The sequence below is a fragment of the Labrus mixtus genome, chromosome 15, assembly GCF_963584025.1.
Source record: "Labrus mixtus chromosome 15, fLabMix1.1, whole genome shotgun sequence".
Lineage (NCBI taxonomy): Eukaryota > Metazoa > Chordata > Actinopteri > Labriformes > Labridae > Labrus > Labrus mixtus.
The window spans coordinates 26,271,199-26,296,491 of NC_083626.1; the positions used below are offsets into that span (position 1 = coordinate 26,271,199).

The 25,293-nt window shown below is 40.8% G+C and overlaps 1 protein-coding gene across 1 annotated transcript; it reads left to right on the top strand.

The window, feature by feature from the left end:
- Positions 1-1,474: 1,474 nt before the first annotated feature.
- jph2 (junctophilin 2) lies at positions 1,475-23,412 on the top strand. Its single transcript, XM_061058140.1, has 6 exons — positions 1,475-2,334; positions 6,425-7,238; positions 16,678-16,796; positions 18,226-19,142; positions 20,609-20,709; positions 21,625-23,412. The coding sequence occupies exons 1-5, from the start codon at positions 1,956-1,958 to the stop codon at positions 20,687-20,689; spliced, it is 2,310 nt and encodes a 769-aa protein (XP_060914123.1). The 5' UTR covers positions 1,475-1,955; the 3' UTR covers positions 20,690-20,709; positions 21,625-23,412.
- The last annotated feature ends 1,881 nt before the right edge of the window (positions 23,413-25,293 follow it).

A 25,293-nucleotide genomic window follows, 5' to 3' on the forward strand; every position in this document is an offset into this window, starting at 1 on the left:
TATTATATATATTGAAACGTTGCTTATGAATGTAATTTTTGACAGTCAGACAGTTTGTAGAAGTTTGCCTGCAATCTTTCAAGTCAGAAAACAGAAATACTTAATTAATCCCGGGGGGAAATTTTGTAAAAGTGACTTTTGACATACATCTTCTTTTTGAGCACCTAAAGAATTATGCTAAGAACATTTCTACATCCCTACTCTACTGTGTCACTTGTTAAAGCTAAGAAATTATAAATAATAGTTATAATAGTAAATGCTATTCATTCATATGTTTGTATTTAAACAAACTTCATCCAAACCAATGCACAAGTCATGGCCCCAGTCTGAAAAAAAAATCTGGACACGCCCCTGCTACTTGGGACCCCTTGATTCCTCCAAACATCCTGAGAAACATCATCTGGGTTAAACCCCATCAGTAGTTTATAATCAAAGAATAACATACAAAATATATAATTGAAACATTTTTGTTTTGGCTCCTGTATCTCATGACTTTCTATAAAACATCTGAATATCATATTTCACACACCAACATCTTTTTGATCTGAAATCTTCCAGTTTGTTTAAATCAGTGATATTGAGCCTTTCGTCTTTTCCAAGATACTCCATTTATTTCACTGGTGAAGCTTAATCATAATGCTAATTAAACAGCATGATAATTACACAGGTGCATCTTGGGCTGGGCTCAGTGTAAGACCACTAAAAATCTGCAGTTTCTTCACACAACACAATATCTTAAATAAAGGTAAAGCTGGTGTATTTCTAGCTATTAAGAAACCAAAACCATCTGACAGCATTTCACTTAAAGTGATAATTTGAAGGCAAGACTTTTACTTGTAATATTGTATTTTTAACATTGGTTAAATTATGTATAAGCACTCATTTAGTGTTAAGTTAAAGCTATTGATAACTTCTTCCACAGCTGCTCATTAGTATGCAAAAGGTTTAGCAGAGGGATTTTAATTATATTTGATGCAGTAACTGATATTTGCCAGCAGAGGGAGTCCAGATAATGAAGCATGCCCAGACAACGCTGCAATTTCCCGTGATGAGAAACACTGCTTGTTAATTTAATGGTCGCAGTTTAAATTGTAAGAATGATTGAGTGGGTGTATGTTGTGCCTTTTGTTGTTAAATTGTACCTTTTAACAATCTGAACCTTTGACACAAAGGCTGTCATTTATAGACAGATTATCCTGATCCCATTTAACTTAATGAGACCACACAGCAGCAACAATGGGACATTACAGAGATTTATCTTCTGTCAGACATTTCTTCCATTGAGTTTAATAGTCCTATTAGAGAATAAGGATGTTGAAACTGTAACCTATGTGGAAAGCAGAGTCCTGAATGGCATGTTCTCTTCAGACTCTGGCATGGCTCCTTGCAGCCAGGCAGCAGCAGCAGAGTAAGGATTGGGTTGTATTTTTGGAAGGGTGTGTGTGTGTGGATTGGTCGCCTTGTTAGGTCTGCGAAAATATTTCCAACAGCAGCGACTGTCAGGAGATAGCTGGGTGGCAATGGACAGGGGGAGAGGGGCTTTTCTCTGAGGCCACCTGGAAAAAGCCATGCAAGACCCCTGGCTTCTCAAGGCGAAAATACAGAAATAATTCAAATTCAAGTACCTGAAATGCAAATTTGTAACACACAGCCGTTTATTTTGGGAGGACAAATCATCGGTGGATTTTATGAGTGGAATCGACGAATCAAAGAAGAAGACGACAAAATAAAGTTTCTGTAAAGTTTGCAGTGCGGCTCCGGAGCTTCATGGACACGCAGAGAAATCCTCAAACCAACTCCAGAAGAAGAAACCCCAACAAGTTCAGCACCAAGGATATCTCCAATCAGTTTTGATGTCAGGTGAAGGTGAAGTCAGTCTGACGGAGAGTTTATCTTTAGCTAGGTAAAAACAGCTTTTACTTTCTGATCGGCGCGTAATTGCGCAGCGTTGAGGCATGAGTGGAGGTCGCTTTGAGTTTGACGATGGTGGAGCTTACTGCGGAGGATGGGAGGGGGGCAAAGCCCACGGCCACGGCATCTGCACCGGACCCAAAGGCCAGGGCGAGTTCTCCGGCTCCTGGAACTACGGCTTCGAGGTGGTGGGGGTCTACACCTGGCCCAGCGGGAACACCTACGAGGGGTACTGGTCGCAGGGGAAGCGTCACGGTCTGGGACTAGAGACCAAAGGACACTGGATTTACAAAGGGGAATGGACTCACGGCTTCAAAGGAAGGTACGGGGTCCGGATCAGTGTTGGAAGCGGAGCAAAGTATGAAGGCACGTGGAATAATGGGCTTCAGGATGGATACGGAACAGAAACTTATGCTGATGGAGGTGAGCGTTACAAAGTGAGACTTTTTTAGTTTTCATTGTGGAACTGTGAAAAAGTACCAAAGTCTGGAAATACTGTGAGTTATTTCCTTCTGAGTTTCAGTGAGGTAGACGTTAACTGGACTTTGTTACAGGTGAAGTTCAGTTATTCTTATACAGTAATTACCATGATGAGGAGCTCTGGATCGAGTTTCTGAGCCTCCACCAGCAGTGAAAAAGGAATTTGGGTCCTTTGGTGGTTGCTATACTGCAGCATAAAAGTACTGAATACAATTCAAAGCCATACATTGAAAATGTAAATTAATTAAATCTACAAAAGTATTGTAGTTGTGAGGAAAAGTGGAATATCAAAAGTCAAAATGTAAAGTCAGTTTAAGCAGTCTTAGCTGTGTCTTTGTGGTATAAGGAAAACTAATTGAAGCCTTTTTATAGAAACTGTTGGAAGTTAGCTATTTTAATCTATAACAATACCTTCACATTTTCCATTTCTCCAAAAGTTAAGGAATTCTCTAGTACTTGAAAGTACTGGACGACTGATTACAGTTACACTACTTGAGTAAATGTCCCTCATTAAATTCTAAATCTGGAGCTCTGGATTAACTTCCTGAGATAACACCAGTAGTTGAAGAAGAAGAACTCAAACCCTTTACTAAAATGAAATGAATAATAGTGTGGGAATCTCAAAATTTAAATGAACTAAACATACTTAGATCAAAGCTTGAAAATAGAAGCACCAACAGTAAATTAGATTAATCACATCTGTTACTTGAATATGTTTGGATGCAGGAATATCACTTAAGTGTTGAATATATGAATGTCTTTACTGTTTGGAAGCTTGACCTTAAATTCAATTTGAAAACATAATTAAGAAAGAATCGGATAGATAGAGTGGAGTCAAAGGTACAGTATGTGCCTCTGAAAAGATGTAGGCCTAGAGTAGGAGAATGAAGAGTAAATGAAAGTCCTCGAGGAAAGTTTAAATATCTCATAATTATAATAAGTTCATACTGAACATTAGTGGAGTTATTTTCCTCCTCTCATGTCATGGTGTATGAAGACTGCAGCTCTGCAGTGGAGAAAGTGACTTTAAAAAATCAAGAGACTGCAGTTTAAATAAATCCTTTACTACAATGAATAGTTTTTGTAAATGTCACATACGTTCATTATTCTCAGCACTTTGTTGAATATCAAGAGCAAAAGTTCAAATTGAAAAGAAGTTGAACTTTTGTTTGATTGTAAACATTACTTTAAAGGGTTATATCCAAGTCAAGGTGAAGATAATTAAAACATTTGAATATGCCATTGGGTAGTTTTACCTGTAGTAATAATAATACCTTATTATTATTATAATGATAGTGAAAGTGAAAGAATCTTAAATTCGAGAAAAAATACTTATTCCATCTTTAAACCTCACATTAATGTAATGACATAACACAATTTCAGTGTTTCCTGAATGTTAGGAAGCTAAAGAATGTATAAGTATAAGAAATAAAGATAATTTGCTGCCATGTCAATAAAGATAAAGATAAACTTTATTGATCCCCCATGGGGGAACATTTTTCATTACAACAGCTCAAGAAAACAGGAAACAGGAATATAATTATAAAAAATAACAAGAAGTTAAAAATCAAACATATGTACATCAGTTAAATAAAGGGAGAAAAAATACAATAATAGAATAATACCAGGTATGTCCACTTCCACTTGTGGAAAGACTTATTATTATTTAAAAAATGCAGTTGATAGAAGATTTTCTCAGAGCAACTCTCAAAAACAGACCAGAAGAGGAACACGTGTCAAAAACTGTGAACTGACAAAACAGATTCATACACAGTTGTACGTTTGAGGACTAGCAGACATTGTAACAAGGCTGTTTAATGAAAGGAAACTTGTTCAAATTTGTTGAACATACAGGGGCAGCAGTAGCTTAGTCTGTAGGGACTTGGGTTGGAGGGTTGACGGTTCAAGTCCCGGGGCGGACCAAATATAGAAGTTGGAAGCTGGAGAAGTTTGCTGAGCACTGCCAAGGTCCCTTTGAGCTCTAGACAACTAGAGTTTCCCTCAGGCATAAAGTCAAGTATGACCATTTATTGATGGCAGGTGACGTCGAGACAAAATCACTGAGACGGAAAGCAAAACAGAACAGACTGATTATCTCCGGGTTCACTGATGTTGTCTGTCTGTGTAAGCAGAAGAAAATAACACCCTGCTGCTGTCAGTCAAAACCTGTTGGAAATCAAAACCCTCAGGAGTCCTTCCAGTTTGTTTAACTACACCAAGGTGGAGGAAGGACTTACTGTAGATCTCTACAGCGATGTGAAAACATGAAAAACCAAAGAGCTCTGCATTAACAATCTTATCTTAAAAACATTTAGATAAGCAGAATTTAGTAAAGTTTTAAGAGTAAGAGATGTCATTGTGCAGACAAAATAGTCCCTCTTGATCAAAGGTAGGTAAGCCTGAAGAATACGCTGGATCAATATTGAAACCAACTTCTGTTTTAAACTTTGCCGATTTGTGTATATTAAAATAAAAATATAAAAAGCGACTTTCAGCCAAAAAAAAAAAAAAAATCAGACTATGCTTCAAAGTAAAAAACACAATACCCCCTCTCACTTGCAGTGGAATTGCATAAAGTGTAGCATAAAAATCTGTATCTAGTAGTCTTTAAAATGAGGTTAATGAGGTTAAAGATATCACATAAAGTATTCTCACGAGGCCTCTGGTGTTAAGATATCGACCCTGAGCTCATCCATTACACCGTGTCGAGGAAATTGAATTATTGGGACGAACAGAATCGATTGCGGTGATCTCTGCTTGTACGATAGCCGTGGTTTCCCTCTTTGACAGCTGACTCATCAGCCAAGTGGAAGATGCAGTTGGGGGGGTAGATAGCACCAGATGTCAGGATGTAATAATAGCCCACATGCCCTCCTGGCCTCACGGGCTGAGGCCTTGCTAGCTGTCACTACAATCCACACTCATGTCAGATTTAGCATGACACCAAAAGGTCCTGTCAAAGGGGGGAAAGCTAGTGAGTTTTCACAGTAAAGACATCAGTGACATTTCAGCAGAAATACTAGTTTAGGTCGTTTTATTTTGAAACAAGTATATTGGATCCATAGTTTAAGAAGCCATGTTTGAATGTGTACATCCATGCTGGTGTTAGTTCAATCTAGATGCTAACATCAGCACACCAACATGCTTAGAATTACAATGCTATCATGCTAATTTTGAGCAGTTATAATATCTGATAAGTATTTACCTTTAGCTTAGAATGTTAGCATTCTAGCATTTTCTAATCTGCATTAATACAAAGTGAATCGAAGGCTAACAAGGATGTCATTAGTTTTATCAATTCATTAAGCAAAGTGGAAGACAAACATTAAGACCTGATTTAACATATTACTGTCTTTCATATCACAGGTGAAGTATTTAGAGCATATGGTGTTATCAAAAGGATGATGAGCACTGCGCTATGAGTATAAGCTTAAGACATCTTATTATGATTTTAGTAGTTTTGGAGTTATTAAAAAACAATGAATGGTGAGGGAGACGTGGACATAATGCAGGAGGTTGGAAAAAAGCAAATGTTTGAATATGTTACACAAGTTGGAGGTTGTAAGCACACTGTGCCAAGGGGAGCATGACATCTAGCCCCCTCCTTCCAACAACAGAAAAGGAATGCTAACAAAAGCAGTTGTCTAACAGTTGCTAATGTGTTTTCAAAAATGTTGTTGTACTCAGAAATATGGCCCAACTTCTCTTTAGATTTGTACTCTTTTGTACCCAATCCATCCAGGGTATGTTTAGATAGTTCAGAAGATTAGTCAACTTTGTTCTCCAGGTGGAGCTAGACAAAAAAGCAGAAGGTCAGTTAAACCTCTAGGATTGATTCTCAGGCCAAGGTTGTACCAAGGTTTATTTCAAATATTTGTTGAGATATTTCAATTAGGACCAAAGTGGTGGATCCACCAACCAGCAGACTGACATCATGTCCTTGCAACAAGCTGCTAGCGATGGTGAAAAGGATCATCTGATGGATCTTTGCTGAATTATTAAATAATGAATTCTTGTTTTCTGGTGTTTCCAGGAACTTTCCAGGGTCAGTTCACTGGTGGGATGCGACACGGGTACGGTGTCCGTCAGAGTGTCCCTTATGGCATGGCGGCAGTCGTCCGCTCCCCTCTTCGTACATCCTTGACCTCCCTTCGCAGCGAGCACAGCAATGGCACCGTTCTGCAGCAAGACATCCCCGTCATCACCACCACCAATGCCTCGGGTGAGGAGACACCCGTCTCCACACCTACCCAGCTGGGACCGTCCCGCGGCGGCTTCGCCCTCACTCTGCAGGTGGATCCAGAGGCTGTGAAACCAAAGAAGAAGGGCCTGTTTCGCAGAGGCTCCCTGCTGGGTAAACTAAGAAAATCTGAATCAAGTACGTCACTGTCCAGCCAGAAGAGCAAGCTCAGCTTCCTGAGGACGGAATCGGCTCTCAGCTCCAACGCCAGCGACACCAACTCCACCATCAGCATGGACGAAAGCCTGGCCGGAGCCGAGGACTTCCCCCCGGTCGAGGCCGACATTGACGCCACCACCACAGAGGTTTACATGGGAGAGTGGAAGAACGACAAACGCTCAGGGTACGGAATAAGCGAGAGGTCCAGCGGGCTGAAGTATGAAGGCGAGTGGCTGAACAACCAGAGACACGGCTACGGCTGCACCACCTTCGCTGAGGGAGGCAAGGAGGAGGGCAAGTACTTGAACAACATGTTGGTGAAGGCCGTGAAGAAGAGGATGATCCAGCTGAAGGGAACCAAGATCAAGCAGAAGGTGGAGCGAGCGGTGGAGGGCGCTCAGAGAGCTGCGGCCATCGGCAAGCAGAAAGCGGAGATCGCTGCTTCCAGGTGAGTTCATCAGAAAGTTCAACACAAACTGTTCAAGGTGTATTTCTGTTTTCTTTCCAAGCATAAAACACAAAATATATTTGGGAGAGGAACTGTTGCTCAAATCTAATGGCTATAAATAAGGTTTACTCAAAGGACAGAGTGTGAGGCTTAAAGGCTTTATATGTGATTTTTTGATCCAGCAGATGTCGCCCTTGAGCACCAGCATGAAACCAAAACAACTCGCGCTGCATTGTTGTGTTAGCATGCTAATGCTAGCGATCTTTATTATGCTCGTATCTTCACACTGCATGTAAATTTACCTGAAATGAGCGTGATCTAGAAACACAGTTAAGCAGTGAGTACAGTATGTTATTCTTCTTTTCTCTAGTCCCTCAATTAAACAACTTTTATACACGAGGGGAGGAGTCAGCCGGCCGTCCCGGCGATGTAAACAAACTGAAGATAGGACTCTGAAAACTCTGAAAACATCACAGACAGTGGGACTCGGGTGTTACACCCATTATAGACAGTCATGACTCACAGAGTTATTTTCAGAGGAGATACTTGATTTATACATTTAAGTGTGAAAAATCACATATAAAGACTTTAATAACTTTATTGAAACAATAATAGTAAAAGAGGAACTTCATTATTTCAGATCTTCTGACTCCCTCAGTGTCTGCTGGTCTCAATAATCCCCACTATAGAAACACAACCAGAAAGCCATTATGTTATTTCATGCAGAATTACAGATAACAAATAATGAGTGAAGAGGCTGAAGCGGCATTTCATTGTTTGAACGCAGGATTTCATGAAACGCTCTAGATAACCAAACACTCAGCTCCAAATTGGTTCTGCTTATTGGATTGAAAAGAAAGCTGTTAGGACTCAAGTATTTTGATTTTGTTGCTCAACTATTTATTCCCAGTTTCGCTTTTGCAATGATTGCACCATTTGAACAGAATGCTTCCAAAGGATTGACTTTCATCACAACCGTTTTCCCCTCTCTCTGTCTCTGGACTGGAGGAATGTTCTGTTTGACTTTCACCTCAGTTTTTGTTTGAAACTTTTTTCAAACACAAGGGGGTCTTAGCTTCCATTCTGGAGAAACTTTGGTTTTACAACCAGTCAGAGTAAAGAACGGTTTGGCATTAGTGCCAACATCCTTTTTATATGATTTTTAGTTCAACATTAAAAAACGGGCATGTAGCATGGCGTGGTTTAGTGGTCAGCTTAAACCATTTAAAGCTTTCATGAATGAACTAAGATTGTCACAATACCAGAATTTTGAACTTGGATTTGATACCAGTAAAAACAAAACGATATACATTCCTGCTTTGCTACCACGGCAACAAACATAGAAGTCTTAGGCACCCAATTTTGGGTAATTTCTTAATTTCAATTATCAAAACTGGCAGGGGGAATTCTGCACACTGTCGAAATTGCACTAAAAATGTTTCAGAACCGAAACATTGCCAATGTTTTTGTGCAATTTAGACAATGTGGAGGATATTGCCGGCAAATTTTGATGCATTCATTCCTCTATGACACAACTGTCCAATGAAAATAGATGTAGTTTCTGGAAGTTTTGGTACATTTTCCATTCTATCGATCATTAAAATAACAGAGTTGGATCCTTTTAAAACACATTTTACTGAAAAAAGTACTGAAGTATCAAAAAATGTGACAATAGTAGAATGAACTACTGTCCATTTTGTGAAATTGTGACATGATAATAGATGTAGAACATCACACATCAGCAGAAGCCATCTTGAAAATGGTTACGGTCGACCCGAGCGGATTCAGCGGACTCTAGATGTTATCCTCAAAGAGATAGCTTGTCATTTCATGAAATCTTACGCTTTAGATAAAAAGATCAATATGACCGTTCTGTTTGAATGCTGAATATAAATCTTTCCCAAAGAGAAGGTTAGCTTAGCCCTCATCAGGGGGAAACAAACCTGATAGGCTAATGCATATTCACAAACATAATCCACAACTTGACTTCTTAAAACTGCACGTTTTGACACTTCAAATATAGCATGACGAGCAGTTAGATTTAAAGGTGTTGAGAGGGATTTTTTTTAGGTTAGCGGTTTCCTATTTGTGTATTTATGCTAAGCTAAGCTAACCTTCCCAGCGGCTTTCTGTAGCCTCATGGTAAACTATAAGTTATAAGAGCAGTATCAATAAACATCCTTCTTTTTCTTTAAATCCCTGACAGTCCAGTTCAATGGAAGAGGTGATTGTGAGTTATAGCCACCATTACCTACTTGACAGACCTTTGTTTATTATCTATAATGTTTTCATGCCTGTTGTTCATAAGTACACTCATCTACCTTGAGTGTGTCTGTGACCGTACAAGGTGCTGGTGTGTTTTTTGTCTGCAGTCGTCTTGAAATAAGCTCAGTGTTTACAGCAGAGAGACTCCTTCTGACGGACTGCAGACCCCCGTCCCAGCAGATCCAAATCTAAATATTGTTCTCTGAGGATAAGCAGAATATATGAGTAATGGGCCGCTGTTTGTTGTGTCAGTTCACCCACAGTAAATCCTGCACTGAGCCCGGAGTGGAAGCAAACACTTTATGTCTGCCTGGGTCCACAAACACCTTCACAAACTAAAACAAAGCCCAGATGGTTATTTATCTGCTTCAGATTATGTTAAAATCCAGACCAGTTCTGAATATATCACTTATGTACTGTAAATTAGTACTTTGGTACAGTTTTTATTTTATTTTCAAATCTGAATTTGTAATAAATAAGATCATTTATTTTTATAGAAACAGGAAAAACGTTCTCACTCAGCATGCATTCTTTTCCCCCTATGCACCTGGACCTTAGAAAGATTTCTCCATTTCCCCCCTTATGGGCGGCCGTACCCTTCAGATGTATCTGCGGACCGTTTGGAGGGGCACAAACCACAGGTTGGGAACCATTGGAATAATCTACCAAACAACAAAGAAATAATAGTAAAAACTATCTGAACCTACACAACAATTTAGCTTTCACTTAAATGCAGACAAATAAACAACCTGATGTTATTTCTGATAAGATATTGATCACAGGGGCCTGTTCCTGCAGAATCACAACTTTTACTTTCGATACTTTAAATAGGTTGATTTTATTTAATTGTTTTTATTAGAGGGTTGTTGTTTTTTCTTGTGAAGGAGAGTATTCTCATTGTTATAATGGTTCTTTTATGTAGGTTACAGATACTTTTGTAATCACACTTACTAAACTACAGCCACTCTTGAGTGTTGAAATGTGAAATCTGTGATTATATAAGCAGTGGAGACATGACACATCTGTTCCTGGCAGCCGTATCCTCACTCTGTGATCTTTCAGCAGTGAAGTCGACGGTTAAAAATACTCACACAACCTGTGCACTGTGCGGGACGACCAGACCTAACCTCTTCAGGTCCGGTGTGCCGAGCGCTCGCATGGACGTTCAGGCGCTCTGTGCACATTGTTCTTCGTCCTGAGCTGGCAGCCGGGCATCTGGAGAAGGACCTGTGTGGCAGGACGGGGTGTAAATGACGCACACACGGGGGGCCCTGTGGTCACAGAGGAGCCCTGACTAAATATGGACAGGCACACTCTTGCTGTATCACAATCACAGGGGAATGCAACAGCTGATTACCCCCCCCTCCCCCGCGTCCTAACCCAGACTCTTCTGCCCCTCTCAGACACAAACACAGCCTGATTTCGTACGTTGAATCAAAGTGCGGCTTTGTGTTTCTGCACATTTATTTCAGACTCAAATTCTACTCACATTTGTCCCTCATTAACGTCTTTTAAAAGTACTTTTTAACCCCCACTGCAAAACTTTACTCACTGGAAATGTGATCAACTGATAATCAAAAACTACAATACAGTATGTTAACATGCTGTGCATGATTCTTAAGGAGTACATTGACTCTCATTGCTTTAAGTTTATGAGAGAGTGTTGAGCATTTTCTGCTCAAATATTTCACATCATTTCGCTCACTTTTTTATTCATCAGTTCATCAAATACTTTTGAACTTAATGAAAAATCTGCCTTCTGATTTTTAATCAAAGTATCCAAGCTAATTTAACCAGGAGGCCCCTTAAGATGATCCACTTTTAAAGGCAACCTGGTCAAAATGCAAACCTGTTTTAAAAGAAAATGTAAACAAAGGGAAACAAAACATCAAGGACAAATGGGAATGACCTAACCCTGCTCAAATACGAAATTACTTCTTTTTTTTTTTATACATTTTGGGGCTTTTTGCCTTTCTTTAGATAGGACAGTGGATATAGTCAGAGTAGGAAATCAGGAGTGAGAGTGGGGAATTGTGTGTGGGAAAAGGAGCCACAGGTCAGACTTGAACCCGGTCCAAGTGCTGGGAGGACTTCAGCCTCTGTTCATGGGGCACGACCGATAGCTAGACGAATCTCTGCTCCAGACATTGCATTTCTTTATTTTAGAGAGATAGGACAGTGGATAGAGTCAGAAATCTGGGAGAGAGAGAGTGGGAAATGACATGCAGGAAAGAAGTCACAGGTCGGATTTGATTCTGGGCCGCCCGCCTGGAGGACTACAGCCTCCATACATGGGGCTCGACCTACCACTAGGCCATCTGCACCCCAGACTTTGCATTTCTAATATAAGTGGACATTAACCAGAGCTTTTCATTTCAGTTTTTATACTAGCGATGAAGTGTTTCATCTAGATCCAGATTGTTTCTATCACCCGCTGTGTGATTTAGCTCCACTAGAACTAGCCGACAACAGTCCAGGCTCACAGATCTGGGTCCTTCTTGCGTCAGCAGCGGTGTCAAATGGTTCCACGGATATAAATATGGCACAGCTCATAAGCAAGTTGCCGGGGTATAAAGGGTCGGTGTATGCATGTACCACACCTAGCTTTAGTTGTGCAGCTTGGATTACATACTGTACTGCTGAGACGAGCGTTTTGTGCTCGTGAATGATCAGCGGGGGGGGGGGGGGGGGACATTTGTAAACACAGTGCACTTCTTACTTCAGCTCGTTTTTCATTTAATGTGAAAAAAAAAGAAAGAGCCAAACAGCGGAGAAAATAACTGTGCAGTAATTAAAGAACTATTGCAGCTATTTCTTATGTCACCTCATAGCAATGTAGCAATAATGAGGCTGCAATTAGCTCTTAATGTATGTGTGTTTTGGCAGGGTTATTTAATTAAACTGTGAAACATTTAGTCGTCTTTTTATAGCAGCTTAATCCCTCTTTCAATCACAGACACTCTCAGTTAACAGTTTAAAAAGATTCTCTTTACAGATCCAGTCACACATATGACAGAATATATGTCCCCATCAGCAGCCTGCGGGGCAACAACGGGTTAAAAAACAGCCACAAAAAAAAAAGTAGGACACCTTTGCAGAGCGACTTACACATTGTCTCTGTGCTCATATTTAAGGTGCAGATTATTCTGGGATCTCACAGTTTGGGGTGTTGAAAAAACAGTTTCTCCTCACAGCTGAGCCTCTTCCTCCAGCTGACGTCTCATCACTACTCTCAGAGTACAAACAAGCGTCGCTTTAAGGCGGCCCTGAGCGCATAAAGGGGTATTTAGGTCACAGTGTCAGATGTCATGTGTGGTTGCAGAGGAGAGCTGCAGCAGTTGGAGGAACACTCTGCTGGATTTTGACCTGGATCCTTTCGTTTTGATGCAGAGGAGGAAGGAGGAGGCTTTATAACATGAGACAGACATTTCACTGTGTTTACAGTATCTCAAGAACTAACTCTGTGTGCTCGTCTGCAGTGATGGAAAACATCCAAGAACATCGCTGTAGTCGTATTTATCTTTTTTAACACTTCTATTCCTCTGCAGTTACGAAAAGTTTTATTTGAAAACATATATGAGGCAATAATAGTTATACACTTTTTTTATACTGGTGTTGGAAGAAGTCCATATGCCTCAATGAGACACATACAGTATTGTACTTCAAATAAAAGACTTAAGTAAAGATTTGGCTGCAGGACTTTTACTTGTAACTGCATCATGTCTGATGACCGGCTAGGGCCTGAAAAGTCACATGTGGTGTTTGTGTAGGTTCTCAGTTGTGAAGTTCATCCAAAGGCGACTGGACTGGTTGAAGATCGACTTGTGTCGTCACAAGTTGTTAAATGTGAATTGCAGAGGGCGCTGGTAGCCTAGTTAGTTAGTTAGTTAGTGCGTGCGCCTGATGTACGGAGGTTATAGTCCTCACAGTGGGCGGCCCAGGTTTGAATCCGACCTGTGGCTCCCTTCTCGTATGTCACTCTCCACGCTCTCTCTCCCTGACTCTGTCCACGATCCTGTCTCTAGTTAAAGGCATAAAAAGCCCCAAAATAAACCTTCAAAAATTTGAATTGGAGCAGCTTCTGGTCTGTGGACTTAGTCTTCCTTTTGTCTTTGTATACATTTTTTGTTCAGCACTCAAGGGTTCAGATGTGTGTGCTCTTTGACATTCTTTGTACAGACTTTTAAATCGCTGTTTCAGCAGTTCATAAAGTAGCTGATTGATATATCAGAGTGTTTAAGTAAAAGTCAAAGTCAACTTTATTGTCAATTTCAAAATATGCCAGACATACAGTGGAATCGAAATTGCGTTTGTCTCTGTCCTGCGGTGCAATACAACCAAGATTAAATAAAATAAGATAAAATAAAATAAGGTAAAATAAGATAAAATAAAATAAGGTAAAATAAGATAAAATAAAATAAGGTAAAATAAGATAAAATAAGATAAAATAAGATAAGGTTAAATAGATCAAATAAAATGAGGTAAAATAAGATAAAATAATATTTACAGTAATGAATTCTAAATTGTGCAAATGACGCAAAATGACTTCCTTCTTTTATCTGACCATTGGAACCAAATTAGAAATCTCCAACAGCTGAACAACGGGCCTCACTGTGTTCAGTCAAAATAATACTTTTATTAGCTCTGCCAGCTAGCATACTATTAGCTGCTATGCTAGCCAATTTTTAGCAGACCTAACAACAGTGGAGGATGTACAAAATTACAATGTTGGCGCTCTGCAAGTGTGAGATACGACGGTAAATTACACATTGACACGGTCAGACATCTACGTTATTGGTCGTAGATGGTCTGTGGGTGTTTATTAAAACGACAAAATGTATCTTTAAAATGCTCCGTTCACCTGAAAGCTCAATGCTAAATGTCAGCTGTTCTTATTATAACTGTGTGCGTAATATTTGAAAATAGTTGTGAATATATGATATATCTATAGAGATCAGGGTGGATGGGTTGTTTTAAGAGGAGGTGCTGATGGTGTGTGGACAGGTGGAGCTCATCCATCTCTAACAGGGATCCTCAGGAGGCTCTGATTGTTCCAGCGGGAAGCAGCTTCCCCTCTGAGTCTTCTTTAAGAGGACCGGGACGCTATTTTCAGCTCAGGGTAAAGTTACAGTATGTCAAGTATCCACAGAGTAATCACAATCAGTAATTCTCACAGTTCACAGCATTAGTCTTGATCTCTGAGCGCGTAGATGACGAGATTTAGCCAAAAACTAGAAGTCAGACCAGATTCAAATATCACTGCAGCTATAAGAGCTCATTCATTCATGGCTCCCTGTAGATGTAGCCCACTGATACTGATGATCCCCCCCCCGACCTTTTCATGTCACCACCAGCAGGTCAAAGCGTTTCAGTTACCCAAGAAGTAATCCTACTTTTTACTACCTGGTCAGATTTTCACTGTGTTGGGTACAGATATTCACGATGTATCAGAATCAGAGTCAGCCTTATTTATCACATAGCCTACAAGGACTTTGATGAACTTCACTCTCTATGTCTTCAAGCCTTCAAAATTATATAACATTTTCGAGGCACTGGCAGCAGTCTTCCAAGTGGGCGGACCAGGTTCAAATCTGACCTGCGACTCCTTCCCTGTATGTCATTCCTCACTCTCGCTCTCTCTCCTGATTCCCTACTCTATCAACTGTCCTATCAAAATAAAGACAAAAGCCCAACAACAACAAAAAGAAAATAATACATACTCTCACAAAATCACATTGATTATCTATTTATCAAGATGCAATGTATACTATCTACTATCTACTATACTTTTCTGCATGATAAAAACGCAAAGGTAGCGTGGGAGCAGACCAAGAGTGGCCTTGGAGCACGCCAGTCTACCCGAGAATACAACTCCCAATGGTGGGTCAGAGCTTTACAGTTTGAACTGAACGATAAGGACGCATGGTAGGCCGTATCAACCATTACCTCTACTGACCCCAGGCCAGTAGGGGGCCCCCAAGGGCTGACAAATTTTCACCCACAGCAGTGGCACAAAATGTGAAAAGTTTGCAATGACAGTAGGAAACCCCCCTGAGGGCAGCATGTTGCCTTCAACGAAATGAAAGTAACTAAAAGAAAATAAAGAGGAATCATATGATTACTTTTAACATCATAGAGATGAACGCTGGTTGGAGGGGCCACCTGTTCATTTTTTGCCCGGGGCCCCACCAGACTCTAGAACTGTCTCTGATTGTATGGCCTACTGTATGTGCCCAGATTTGTTCTGTGATGACTGAATACTTGAGAAACAAAAGGCCCAAAGGTGTTGCATTATGTATTCTAGCTGTTTGTCTTCTTAACTCTCCTGAAGCTGTGTGCCGCCTCCCTTTAACGCCTCTAGTTACTTCTCTCACTCGACCGCTCACAAAGAAATATGTGCCATGATGTAGCCCCTATAGCCCAAGAGGGCGGTATCTCATCGTCTTACCGGCGGCTGAAAAGAATCATTTATTTCTGTCCTGTTCCAACAGCAGAGAAGGACAACCCCCTCTGTTGATAGCTAATAATACTAATGAGCCGTATGACCACCTCTGGCCTCCATTTCAACTTGATGAAGAACCATAAACACGCCCTGCGCTGTCGTATTCTGGGCCAGTGTTAAACAGTTCCCCATGCCATCGTCTCTCAGGGTTGATATTTATACATTATGCTGGATTAGAAAGCTCAAGATCAGGGTATGTAAAAACAACGTACAAAAATAAAACACATGCATTATATCTCACTCTTCCTGAATGTTCCTTCATCTACTGGCAGCCTTCACAATGTTGCTTTTTCCTGTTTTACAACTTTATCATTGACCAGCAAAGCTTCAAATTAACATTATCTTCTTTTATTGATTGATCAGAAAATCAGTTTCAATGTAAATGAATCAATAATTTGGTTTATAAAATGTTCTATCACAGTTTCAGATCCATTACAGCCATCAGATTTTTGCAACAAACTCTCCAAAACTCAAAGATTTCCAATTCCATATAACTTACAGAAAGACACGGTGCAATCCTCACATTTGAGTAGCGAAAAGTAGTGAATGTTTTCTGTATTTTTGCTTCCTTACAAGTGTTTGTTTATATAGCCGTTGTGTATCTACTGACCAGGAAGCTTTTGTAAATATAAATGACAGGTTTGTAAACCACGTCGCTTCTGTTCCCTGCAGGACGACTCATTCAAAGGCCAAGTCAGACGGGGCTGAACAGGCGGCTCAGGCGTCCAACAGCGAGTCCAGCATCGCACGACTCGTCGCCAAAGAACTCTCCCCTTCCTTCTACCAGCCAGGTCAGTGAACGTCTCATCTGAGGGGGAACATTAAAAACAGATCAGTACATGCAAAGCCTCTAAACTTTCAGGCTATTTATGGCGGTAAAGACGGACAATATAGGATGGGATCGACTGTGTGACAAACTCTGTGACCCAAAGCAAAGTCATGGATGAATGGACTTAAGCTTGTAAAGCGCTTTTCTAGTCTTCCGACTACTCGAAGCACTTTTACTCCGCAGGTCACACCTACACATTCACACATTGATGGTAGAGGCTTTCCCAAAGACATATCAGCAAGTTGCTGCAGGAGCTGGGGATCGAACCCCCGACCTTCTGGTTGAGAGACATCCAACTCTACCAACTGAGCCAGATGTATTCAAGCACCTGAAACTGAATATCATGAATGTTTTTTATTGTAGAAGGCTGATATTTACCATTTTCCCAAATGCATTGAATGCACCACAACATGCAAACCAAAGAAAACCTTCTCCCTCTAAATTAACATTTTTAAAGTCTTCAATACTGATAGCACACACATCAGTATTTAGAGGCTGTATGATACAAAAACACACAAAAGGGAATAAAAAATTCAAAATTTTCATTCATGTCTGCAAACCCTTACTACAAAAAAACAAAAAAAAACAGGGTTGTTTCCTTGACTTTTAACATTTGATATTTGCTGCCTTTTCACATCTTTTTGACAAAAGCCACTTCTATATTTCATACTTTAGGTTTTGTACTCCATTCAGAATCTCGTTATTTAAATATAATTTGATGATTGGTAAGTTTAAAACATGCCCCGGTTCATGCCTCCATCTTGATCTTACAGACTCTTATCTGAGGCCCACAAGGGGAGTCAGATTTGAATGTCTAAAAAAAGGAACATCTTACTGGGTCGAGGGGGATCGTATCGGTTTCATTGCGAGTCTGTCGACCACACACACACACACACACACTCACACACACTCACACAGAAGCTCTCGAGCCTCGCAGGAGCCTCTTTTTTTATTTCTCCGTCAGCAGAGAGGAGATTAGAGGAATCAGACACAGACAGAAAGATATCCAGTTTTCTGAGCCGCCGCCGCCCAAATTGTCTCTGACTAACACTGCAAATGGACGAGGCCTGGCTCAGCCCTGCTTTGCATTCTTCCATGAAAGAACGATCTCTCACCCAAGGACAGCACAACAGCACACACATACCGTGTCAGTGTGTGCACCATCTGGTGTATCAGTAGAGGGAAACACTACACGTTAGTGCCCAATGTTAGGAACTACTATCTTGCATTCTGTATTTTCTCATTTTCTTTAAATCTCATAAATAGAGCAGAATCTAGAAGAAAGTAGAGCCCATAATTCTTATAACTGGGAAAGAGTGGAAGAATATTTTAAGTAGGGATGAGACCTGTAAATAAAATACTTATTTATTGATTGATCTGTTGTCCCACAGGTCCAGAGTACCTGAAGAAGAGAGTGATGCAGGAGGTCGCGGAGGGCAGCGAGAACACAGATATCGTCATGCATGAGCCGCTTCTGGCTGAGGAGGAGCCCCTGCCCACGCCGCCCGATAGCCCCTTCATGAACGAACTGGACAGCCTCATGCCCGGCTCGTCTCCAGGCCGCACCCCCTCCCCCAGCCCCGGCGTCTTCAGCAAGGAAGACCCCAAACTCCTCAGTCCGGGAAGCTGGAACGAAGACAAAAGCAGTAAAAGTGGTGGCAGTAAACCAAACAGCAAGCCGAATAGTCGCCCCACTACTCCTTCAACCTCTGTCACTGCTCCTGCTGCAGCTGCTCCTGAGGGTGGAGGGGCCCCCAGCAGTCGTGGCCCCTCCCGCTCCTCGAGTCGTCAGAGCAACAAGAACGAGCAGGGGTCCGACCTGGAGATAAAGCCCCTGCAGAAGTTTGACGCCGAGCCAGAAGCTCCAGAAGTCGCTCCTCCCGTCGCCCCCGTAAGGAATCGCCTCATCGCTCCAGATGAAGAAGAAGCCCCCCGCCCCGCGTCCAGAGTGTCCTCCAAAGCGGTCACCCCCGAGCCCAAAACCGTCGAGGTCAAACCTGAACGAGTCCCATCAGTCCAAGAACGAGCGACGCCCGTCCCCGAGCTCAAAGTGGAGTCCAGAGAGCCGAGCAGGCCGCCGAGCAAAGCAGAGACGAAGCCTTTCCCGAAACGACAGCCCAGCCCAGCTCCATCCCCGTCCCCGAAACCTGCGCCCACTGTCGAACCTAAAACACTACCAAAGCAAGCAGAAGCCAAAGCCATTGTTGCCAAACCAGCACCAAAAGTGGATCCCAAAGCCGAAGCCAGACTGAAGGCCATGGTGTCGAGCCCGAGCAGCGACGGGACTGCAGAGTCTTTGGAGCTGGAGGTAAGACAGGAAATACACACTGAGTCCTAACTCATTATTATAAGTCATATCAGCAGCATGACTGTAGGGATGGAAATGTTTGGTCCAGGCTTAAATATTCAATAATTGTTGCTTGTTTGTAGTCGTATTTTGTCCATATAGTCAAAGTCCTCAGAGGAGAAATGCTGTGGCCTGTTCTGATTTAAGTTGGCACTAAACTCTACGTTGGAACTTGTTAAGTCCTGACTTAAGTTGTCATTGTTTGGGTGCGTCACAGAGACATAAAGTTCATCTTAAAGGGAAACTAAACCTCAGATTTCCAGCTGTAGTGCTCTACCCTGGAATTTAAAAACAAAGCCTTTAGAAGGTCAATGCGGAGTGAGTGGGCGGGGGGGGGTGACACTGCCCACTCACTCCTTTGTCCTGTTACCATCAGCCGCAACATGATACAATGTTTGCCCCACACACACACACACACACACACACACACACACACACACAGAGTAGTGTAACTTCCACACTAACTAAAGAATTGTCTCAGATATGATGTTTTCATTTCCTGCAGCCAATCAGTGACAGCGCTGCCTCTCGTGCCTTGTTGTCTCTGAACAGATTAACGGCTGAAATGAACTTAACTATCTGCTGTTAATCCACTAACAGCGATGAAAATGTATTTTTTTATGATTGGATGATAACAACAGCTGCAGCCTTTATGTACAGCTAGTGTAAAATAAGAACGGTGGTGACATCGAGTCATGAGCTCGGCTATAACGAGAGCTAATTTAACAGTTCTCTGTTGTTGTGTGAATGAAATGATCATCACTCGTGGAAAATCACAGCATGATTACAAATCAAAGTCCTGATTCGTAATCATGAAGAACGCACTGCTGACACCAAACAGCTAGTTCATCCATCTGCTCCTCCTCATCCTCCAAGTCATCCCTCCTTTCAATCAGATCACCATGACAACCGTATTTCACAGATTCATTAATTAAAATAAAATAGCTGCACGCCAACACTCAACACAATGTGAATGTAACAAAACTCAGCAGCTCACAGAAAAGATACAAATATTTTTTGACAGAGCCAAACTAGCGGTTTCTCCCACTTCCTGTCTTTAAACTAAGCTATGCTAACATTAGCCTCTCTTCACCGTCATATTATTTTATAGAAGGAAAAGGTGAGGGTCGTAACGGCCCCGTTGCTCTTTTCCTCATCACCACCTCTGAAGCTCACAAAAACATTTTCTTATTTCTAAATGTTGAATATAAAGCGGTAGAGATCCTTGTGACAGGCTAGCTTACAGTCTTTATGCTAAGCTAAGCTAAGCTAACTGTGTTCCAGTTGCTGGTTGATGTGAGTGGCATCTGACTTATTTTTCCCAAACCTCTGCTAATTACTTCTTTATGAAACTTAAATGAATCATATATTGTGTTTATTTGGTTCATTTGTTGATCTCATATCATCTTTCCTCTCGTCTTTTGAAGGGCCCAAACACCATCATGATCTGCATGGTTATCCTGCTCAACATCGGCCTGGCCATTCTCTTCGTACACATCTTGTCATGAGACCGTTTCCACCACCTCAGGTAAGAATTTCACCGCTCTCACACAGCCGCCATGTTGTCTCTGAGGTCATGCTGAGGTCGCCTGATAGCCTAGCAGTTATGATGCGCCCCGTCCTGAAGATATACTCCTCGTGGCAACGGCCGTGATTTGGAATCAAACCCTGGCCCTTTGCTGCATGTCAACCCACACTCTCACCCCCAACATTTCCTGTTTTTGTTTCTTTAAGGTTTATTTTTTTGGCTTTTTATGCCTTTATTTAGAGATAGGACAGGGGACGGAGGAGCCACAGGTCTGATTCGACTTGGTTTTTTTAAAAGCCGCCCGCTGGGAGGACTATACTCTCACTACTGGCTCCTAATAATTCCTGTTTGTCTCCAGCTGTCGTCTCCAATAGAGGCACAAATTGCCTCCCAAAAAAAATAGAATGAATGTTATGAAACCTGTTCAGGAGTACGACGTAATTGCAGCACTCCTGCCCAAAGTGTGATATCAGAGGAAAGTTACTGCCATGACAATATGGTCGTTATCATCATCATTAACCTTTATTTAAGTTCTCGGAGAGCTCATTGAGGACGACCCTCATTTACAATGATGCAGAGAAAACATACAAAAATGATAAACAACGAGAAATGAGATAAAGCTACTACAGAAAATAAAATCTATAAAAGAGAAATAAGAACAATAAAATATAAACACTGAAATAATTTAAAAGCTTGAAGTCAGTAATTAAAATCAAATAAAACAGTCACAGTCAGGTATTGGGCAGTTAAAAATAATATTTCTAAAGTGTCCATAAGAGATAAAAGTGCTCAAAAATGATGTTGGAGCATGCCACAAGAAACGTGCTGCAATGAAAAATAAAACTAAACATTGTATTAGCATGGCCGCAGGTGAACAAGAGGAGTCCATTAAAGTCCAATGTTGTGTTGCTGCAGGTCACCAGCAGTGCTGGAGAGAGACGGCCTGCCTCCTCCTCCTCCTCCTCAGTTTTGGAGCAGAGATCAAAGAGAAACCGCTGAGGAGAAAAAGAAGCTTCACACACTCAGCTGCAGCTCCTCTAAAGGTTTTGTGTTGGTGTGACTGTGTGAGGCTCTGTGAAGCTCCTCTCTTTTTCCAGAGGGTTTGACATAAAAAGAAGGACAATGAATGAGGGAAAGATTCAGAGCGTCTGGATATGAAGATGGTTGCGTGTTAGAGGGTCGGGGGCTGGATGTGATGGAGCATGTTGTTGGCACTGGAAGATGTCTCTGTTCCCGCTTTGTCACAGTGTGTCACAAGTGTGTCAACGTTTAGCTAAAAAAGGAGGCTTTTAATTCAAACCTTAATTGAATTAAACAGCAAACTTGCCAGATTAGACGGTTAGATGATTGTGTTTAGTCACTAAATGTGTTAGTTTGTATAAAGCGATCGCCGGCTGAAGGAATGTTGAAAACATGAAGAATCTCTCCACTACGCCTTAAACTTGAATGTTTGGATTTCTGCAGCAGATGCGGGGTGTTAACCGTCATGCGCGTTGCTTTAATAACCTGATATGTGTGTACCAGGAAGTCTGCTAGATAGAACATAGAGCTAAAATAAACTCAATCGCTTCTGCTGATAAGCCCGCTTTGCATCTTGTTGCTCTCCAGTCTCTTAAAGAAAAAGAAAAAAGGACTCCAGAGCATCACACGCTGCTTTTTTTTTTTTTTTTTTTTTCAGCTAAACGTATCCATCAGAATGTGTATTTGAGACTGTGTTGTACTACACTGTGAAATATTCTATATTCACTGGGATGTGTGTGTGTTTATTGTCAATCTGCTGCTTTGGTTTTGGGAGCTGATGAACCAAATATAAGATTAGGAGGCTTTTGAGTGTCACTGCTGATGTTAATGTTCTGTCTGTGTACCGTGTAGCAGAGAGTTGAGTCTGAGCTAGCATGAAATGAAGGCTGGGCTTCATCTGGTTTAAGACAATCGCTGTATTAGTGGTATAGTTTATGTATATGCAACAAAAAGCAGCGGGACAGAGGTTTGTTTTGGGAGGATATTAATCACCACTGTTCACCTGCTTTACATTCAGGGCCTGCTGTGCTTCAGAGCCAAAAATACGAGTTCAACTTTTGTACGCATGAGGGCACTTTGTGTGTTTGTGTCTGTGTTTTTGTACCATTTTGAAGAGCACGTCTTTCAAAGCATTCAAAGATTATCTGTCAAAGGTTTTTTGTTTTTTGTTGTCAAGAACAACACAACCCCAAATTAAGTTATTTTTTCCCAAGAGTCCGGTTACCTCGTGATTGTGAGATTGGAGGAAAAAAAAAAGTGAATTGTTCTTAACTCCATGTCTTACACTGAGAATGTGTTGGTTTAAAAAAAAAGGGAGGAAAAAGAGGTTTTTAGATGAAGAGGTTTTGCCTTTGAGTTTGCAAATGAAAACACACAGACTACTTGTCGTGCATCGTTTCAGAGCACAAAAAAGGAAAAATCTGTCAAATAAATCTCCCATTATCTCATAGGGGCGGTTTCTTCTTTCCACCGATGCATCCATTAGTAGTCGAACCGATGAACGAGTTCAAAGGTCGGTCCAGTTAAACAGTATTCATGTAGTCGGTCATGTTGAAGCATTTGTGTTCTGTCTCTTTAAGTGCATTTAATTAAATCTACAGTGTTTGAATAAATGCCTTTGTGTCGCCAAATCTGGTTAAAAAAAATCACCACACTGAAAATGGAATAAAGACTTTTACAACACTTGTGAACGTGTTATGATTTAGTGAACTCATCCAGCCGCTCCTCACTTTCATTATTATTCAGAACAATCCCGTCTAGTCACAGCAGAACTAAGTATTTTTAAACTGCACCTGTTTGCCAGCATGAGACTCCCACCATCCCTCCCTATGGGCCGGACTGAATACCACACCCTATTTTAAAACCAGGCCGGAGTTAGGCCCCGGTTCTTCTCGGGCTGTTCTGATGTAAGGGAACCATTAACGGAGTAAATGACTTGAAAATGATCTACTAAAAACATGTGATGCAGTTACAGGTTATTAAGCAGTTTAAGACAACAGCAACTATTTGAAATTTGAGTTTTTTGCCATTTCAGCATTAATGTAGTGCTCAAACGTCTGTGTTGCAGCACTGCCCCCGTGTGACTAAAGTGAGGAACTACACCAACTAAAATAAATCCAAAGAATTTCACAGCTTGTAAGCCTGTAGAAAGTTTAAACACTTAAACAGAGTTAATTCATTTTCATTTATTTTTAATGTTTAAGAAAATAATTAGAATATACAGACAAAAAAAGCAAAAAATAATGAGAGCAATCTTTCTGTAATTTCTACATTTGTGTTTTTTTTAACTATAATCCATGTTTGTAAAGGTTTAGGATGAAGTGAAAGAAATTTTTCTTTCTTATTTAGGTCTAAACTTTCAAAATAAAATCAGACTCTGCTGTCAGCAAACAAAACCTGCTCAAAGCTTTTTGCTGTGAGACAGAACCTCAACTCTGAAACGTATGCTTTGGTTTGATCTTGCACTGATGGTGGAGCTCTTCAGAAGGTAGAACATGTGAAATATCTCGGTGTGGCTCGACTCTTCTCTTTAAAAACCAAACATTGATGATGTCATCCAAAAAGTACATTTCAGTGCTGGTGCTCTAAATCGCTCCATTGTTTCACACCGAACGTTAAAAAGAAACTTTTCTCTCAACTCATCTGACCAATAAAAGACTTTACTGACATTATTAACATAAATGCATCTAAAACTCTCAAACTTCATCCCCTTAATGTTATATATAAGAGACTCTGCAGATGCTAATACTGCTCATACCAGGTTATTCTCTCTTCTACACATCATCACTGTTCAGTGTTAGACGAACTCAGTCGGCTCCCTGATGTTTGTTTTTAGATGTATTAATTATCCTTACTGTCTAAAAACATTTTTAGTCCTTATACAACAAATGATTCACTCAGAAGCTCCGATCTGATGCTTTATAGTTCCCCGTGTTTCTAAAGAAGTAGGTAAAAAAAATCTCGTTTCATTCTTCCTCTGATTGGAAGAAGTTAAATGTCCATTTGACATATTTTTTTATTGAATGTTTTTTTCTCATCTATAAACAGAGTGCCTATGTTTCCAGTATTATTCATTTTCTGAAGTGATGAGATGATCTACAGTGAGACCGATGATCATCCAGCAGATTCATTTTCCCCCGACATGCTTTGGCTGACATTTTCTATAGTGTGCAGCTGGACCCCCGCCTCACCCCCACCCTTCCTGCCCCGCCTTTTTGTAAGTGCATTATCCCATCTGGTCTTTTGTCTGTCTGCTCGTTTGGTTTTCTAATCACTTCATGAGTCTATCACTATTTTATGTCATTCTATAGGTCACATGTTGTGCCTATGTTTTTTCCAACACCAATAATATTCCTTTATCTTCTTATACTATGGATATATTAGTTAAAATTTACCGTCGGGCCTTTTAATCATTATGAATGTGCATCCAAAAAAAAAAAAAATTTAAATAAAGTTTGAAGCTTTCCTACACAGTTGAGAACAGCAAGACTTAAAAATAGACTTTTAAAATGCTGTTCTTATGACCTCTGAGATGGGCGACATTAAAATCACTAAAAAAACAAA

Coding starts and splice junctions, on each gene's coding strand:
- jph2 (XM_061058140.1), top strand. CDS start 1,956: ATGAGTGGAGGTCGCTTTGAGTTTGACGATGGTGGAGCTTACTGCGGA. Junction 7,239..16,677: donor GCGGAGATCGCTGCTTCCAG/GTGAGTTCATCA, acceptor TGTTCCCTGCAG/GACGACTCATTCAAAGGCCA. Junction 16,797..18,225: donor CCCTTCCTTCTACCAGCCAG/GTCAGTGAACGT, acceptor GTTGTCCCACAG/GTCCAGAGTACCTGAAGAAG.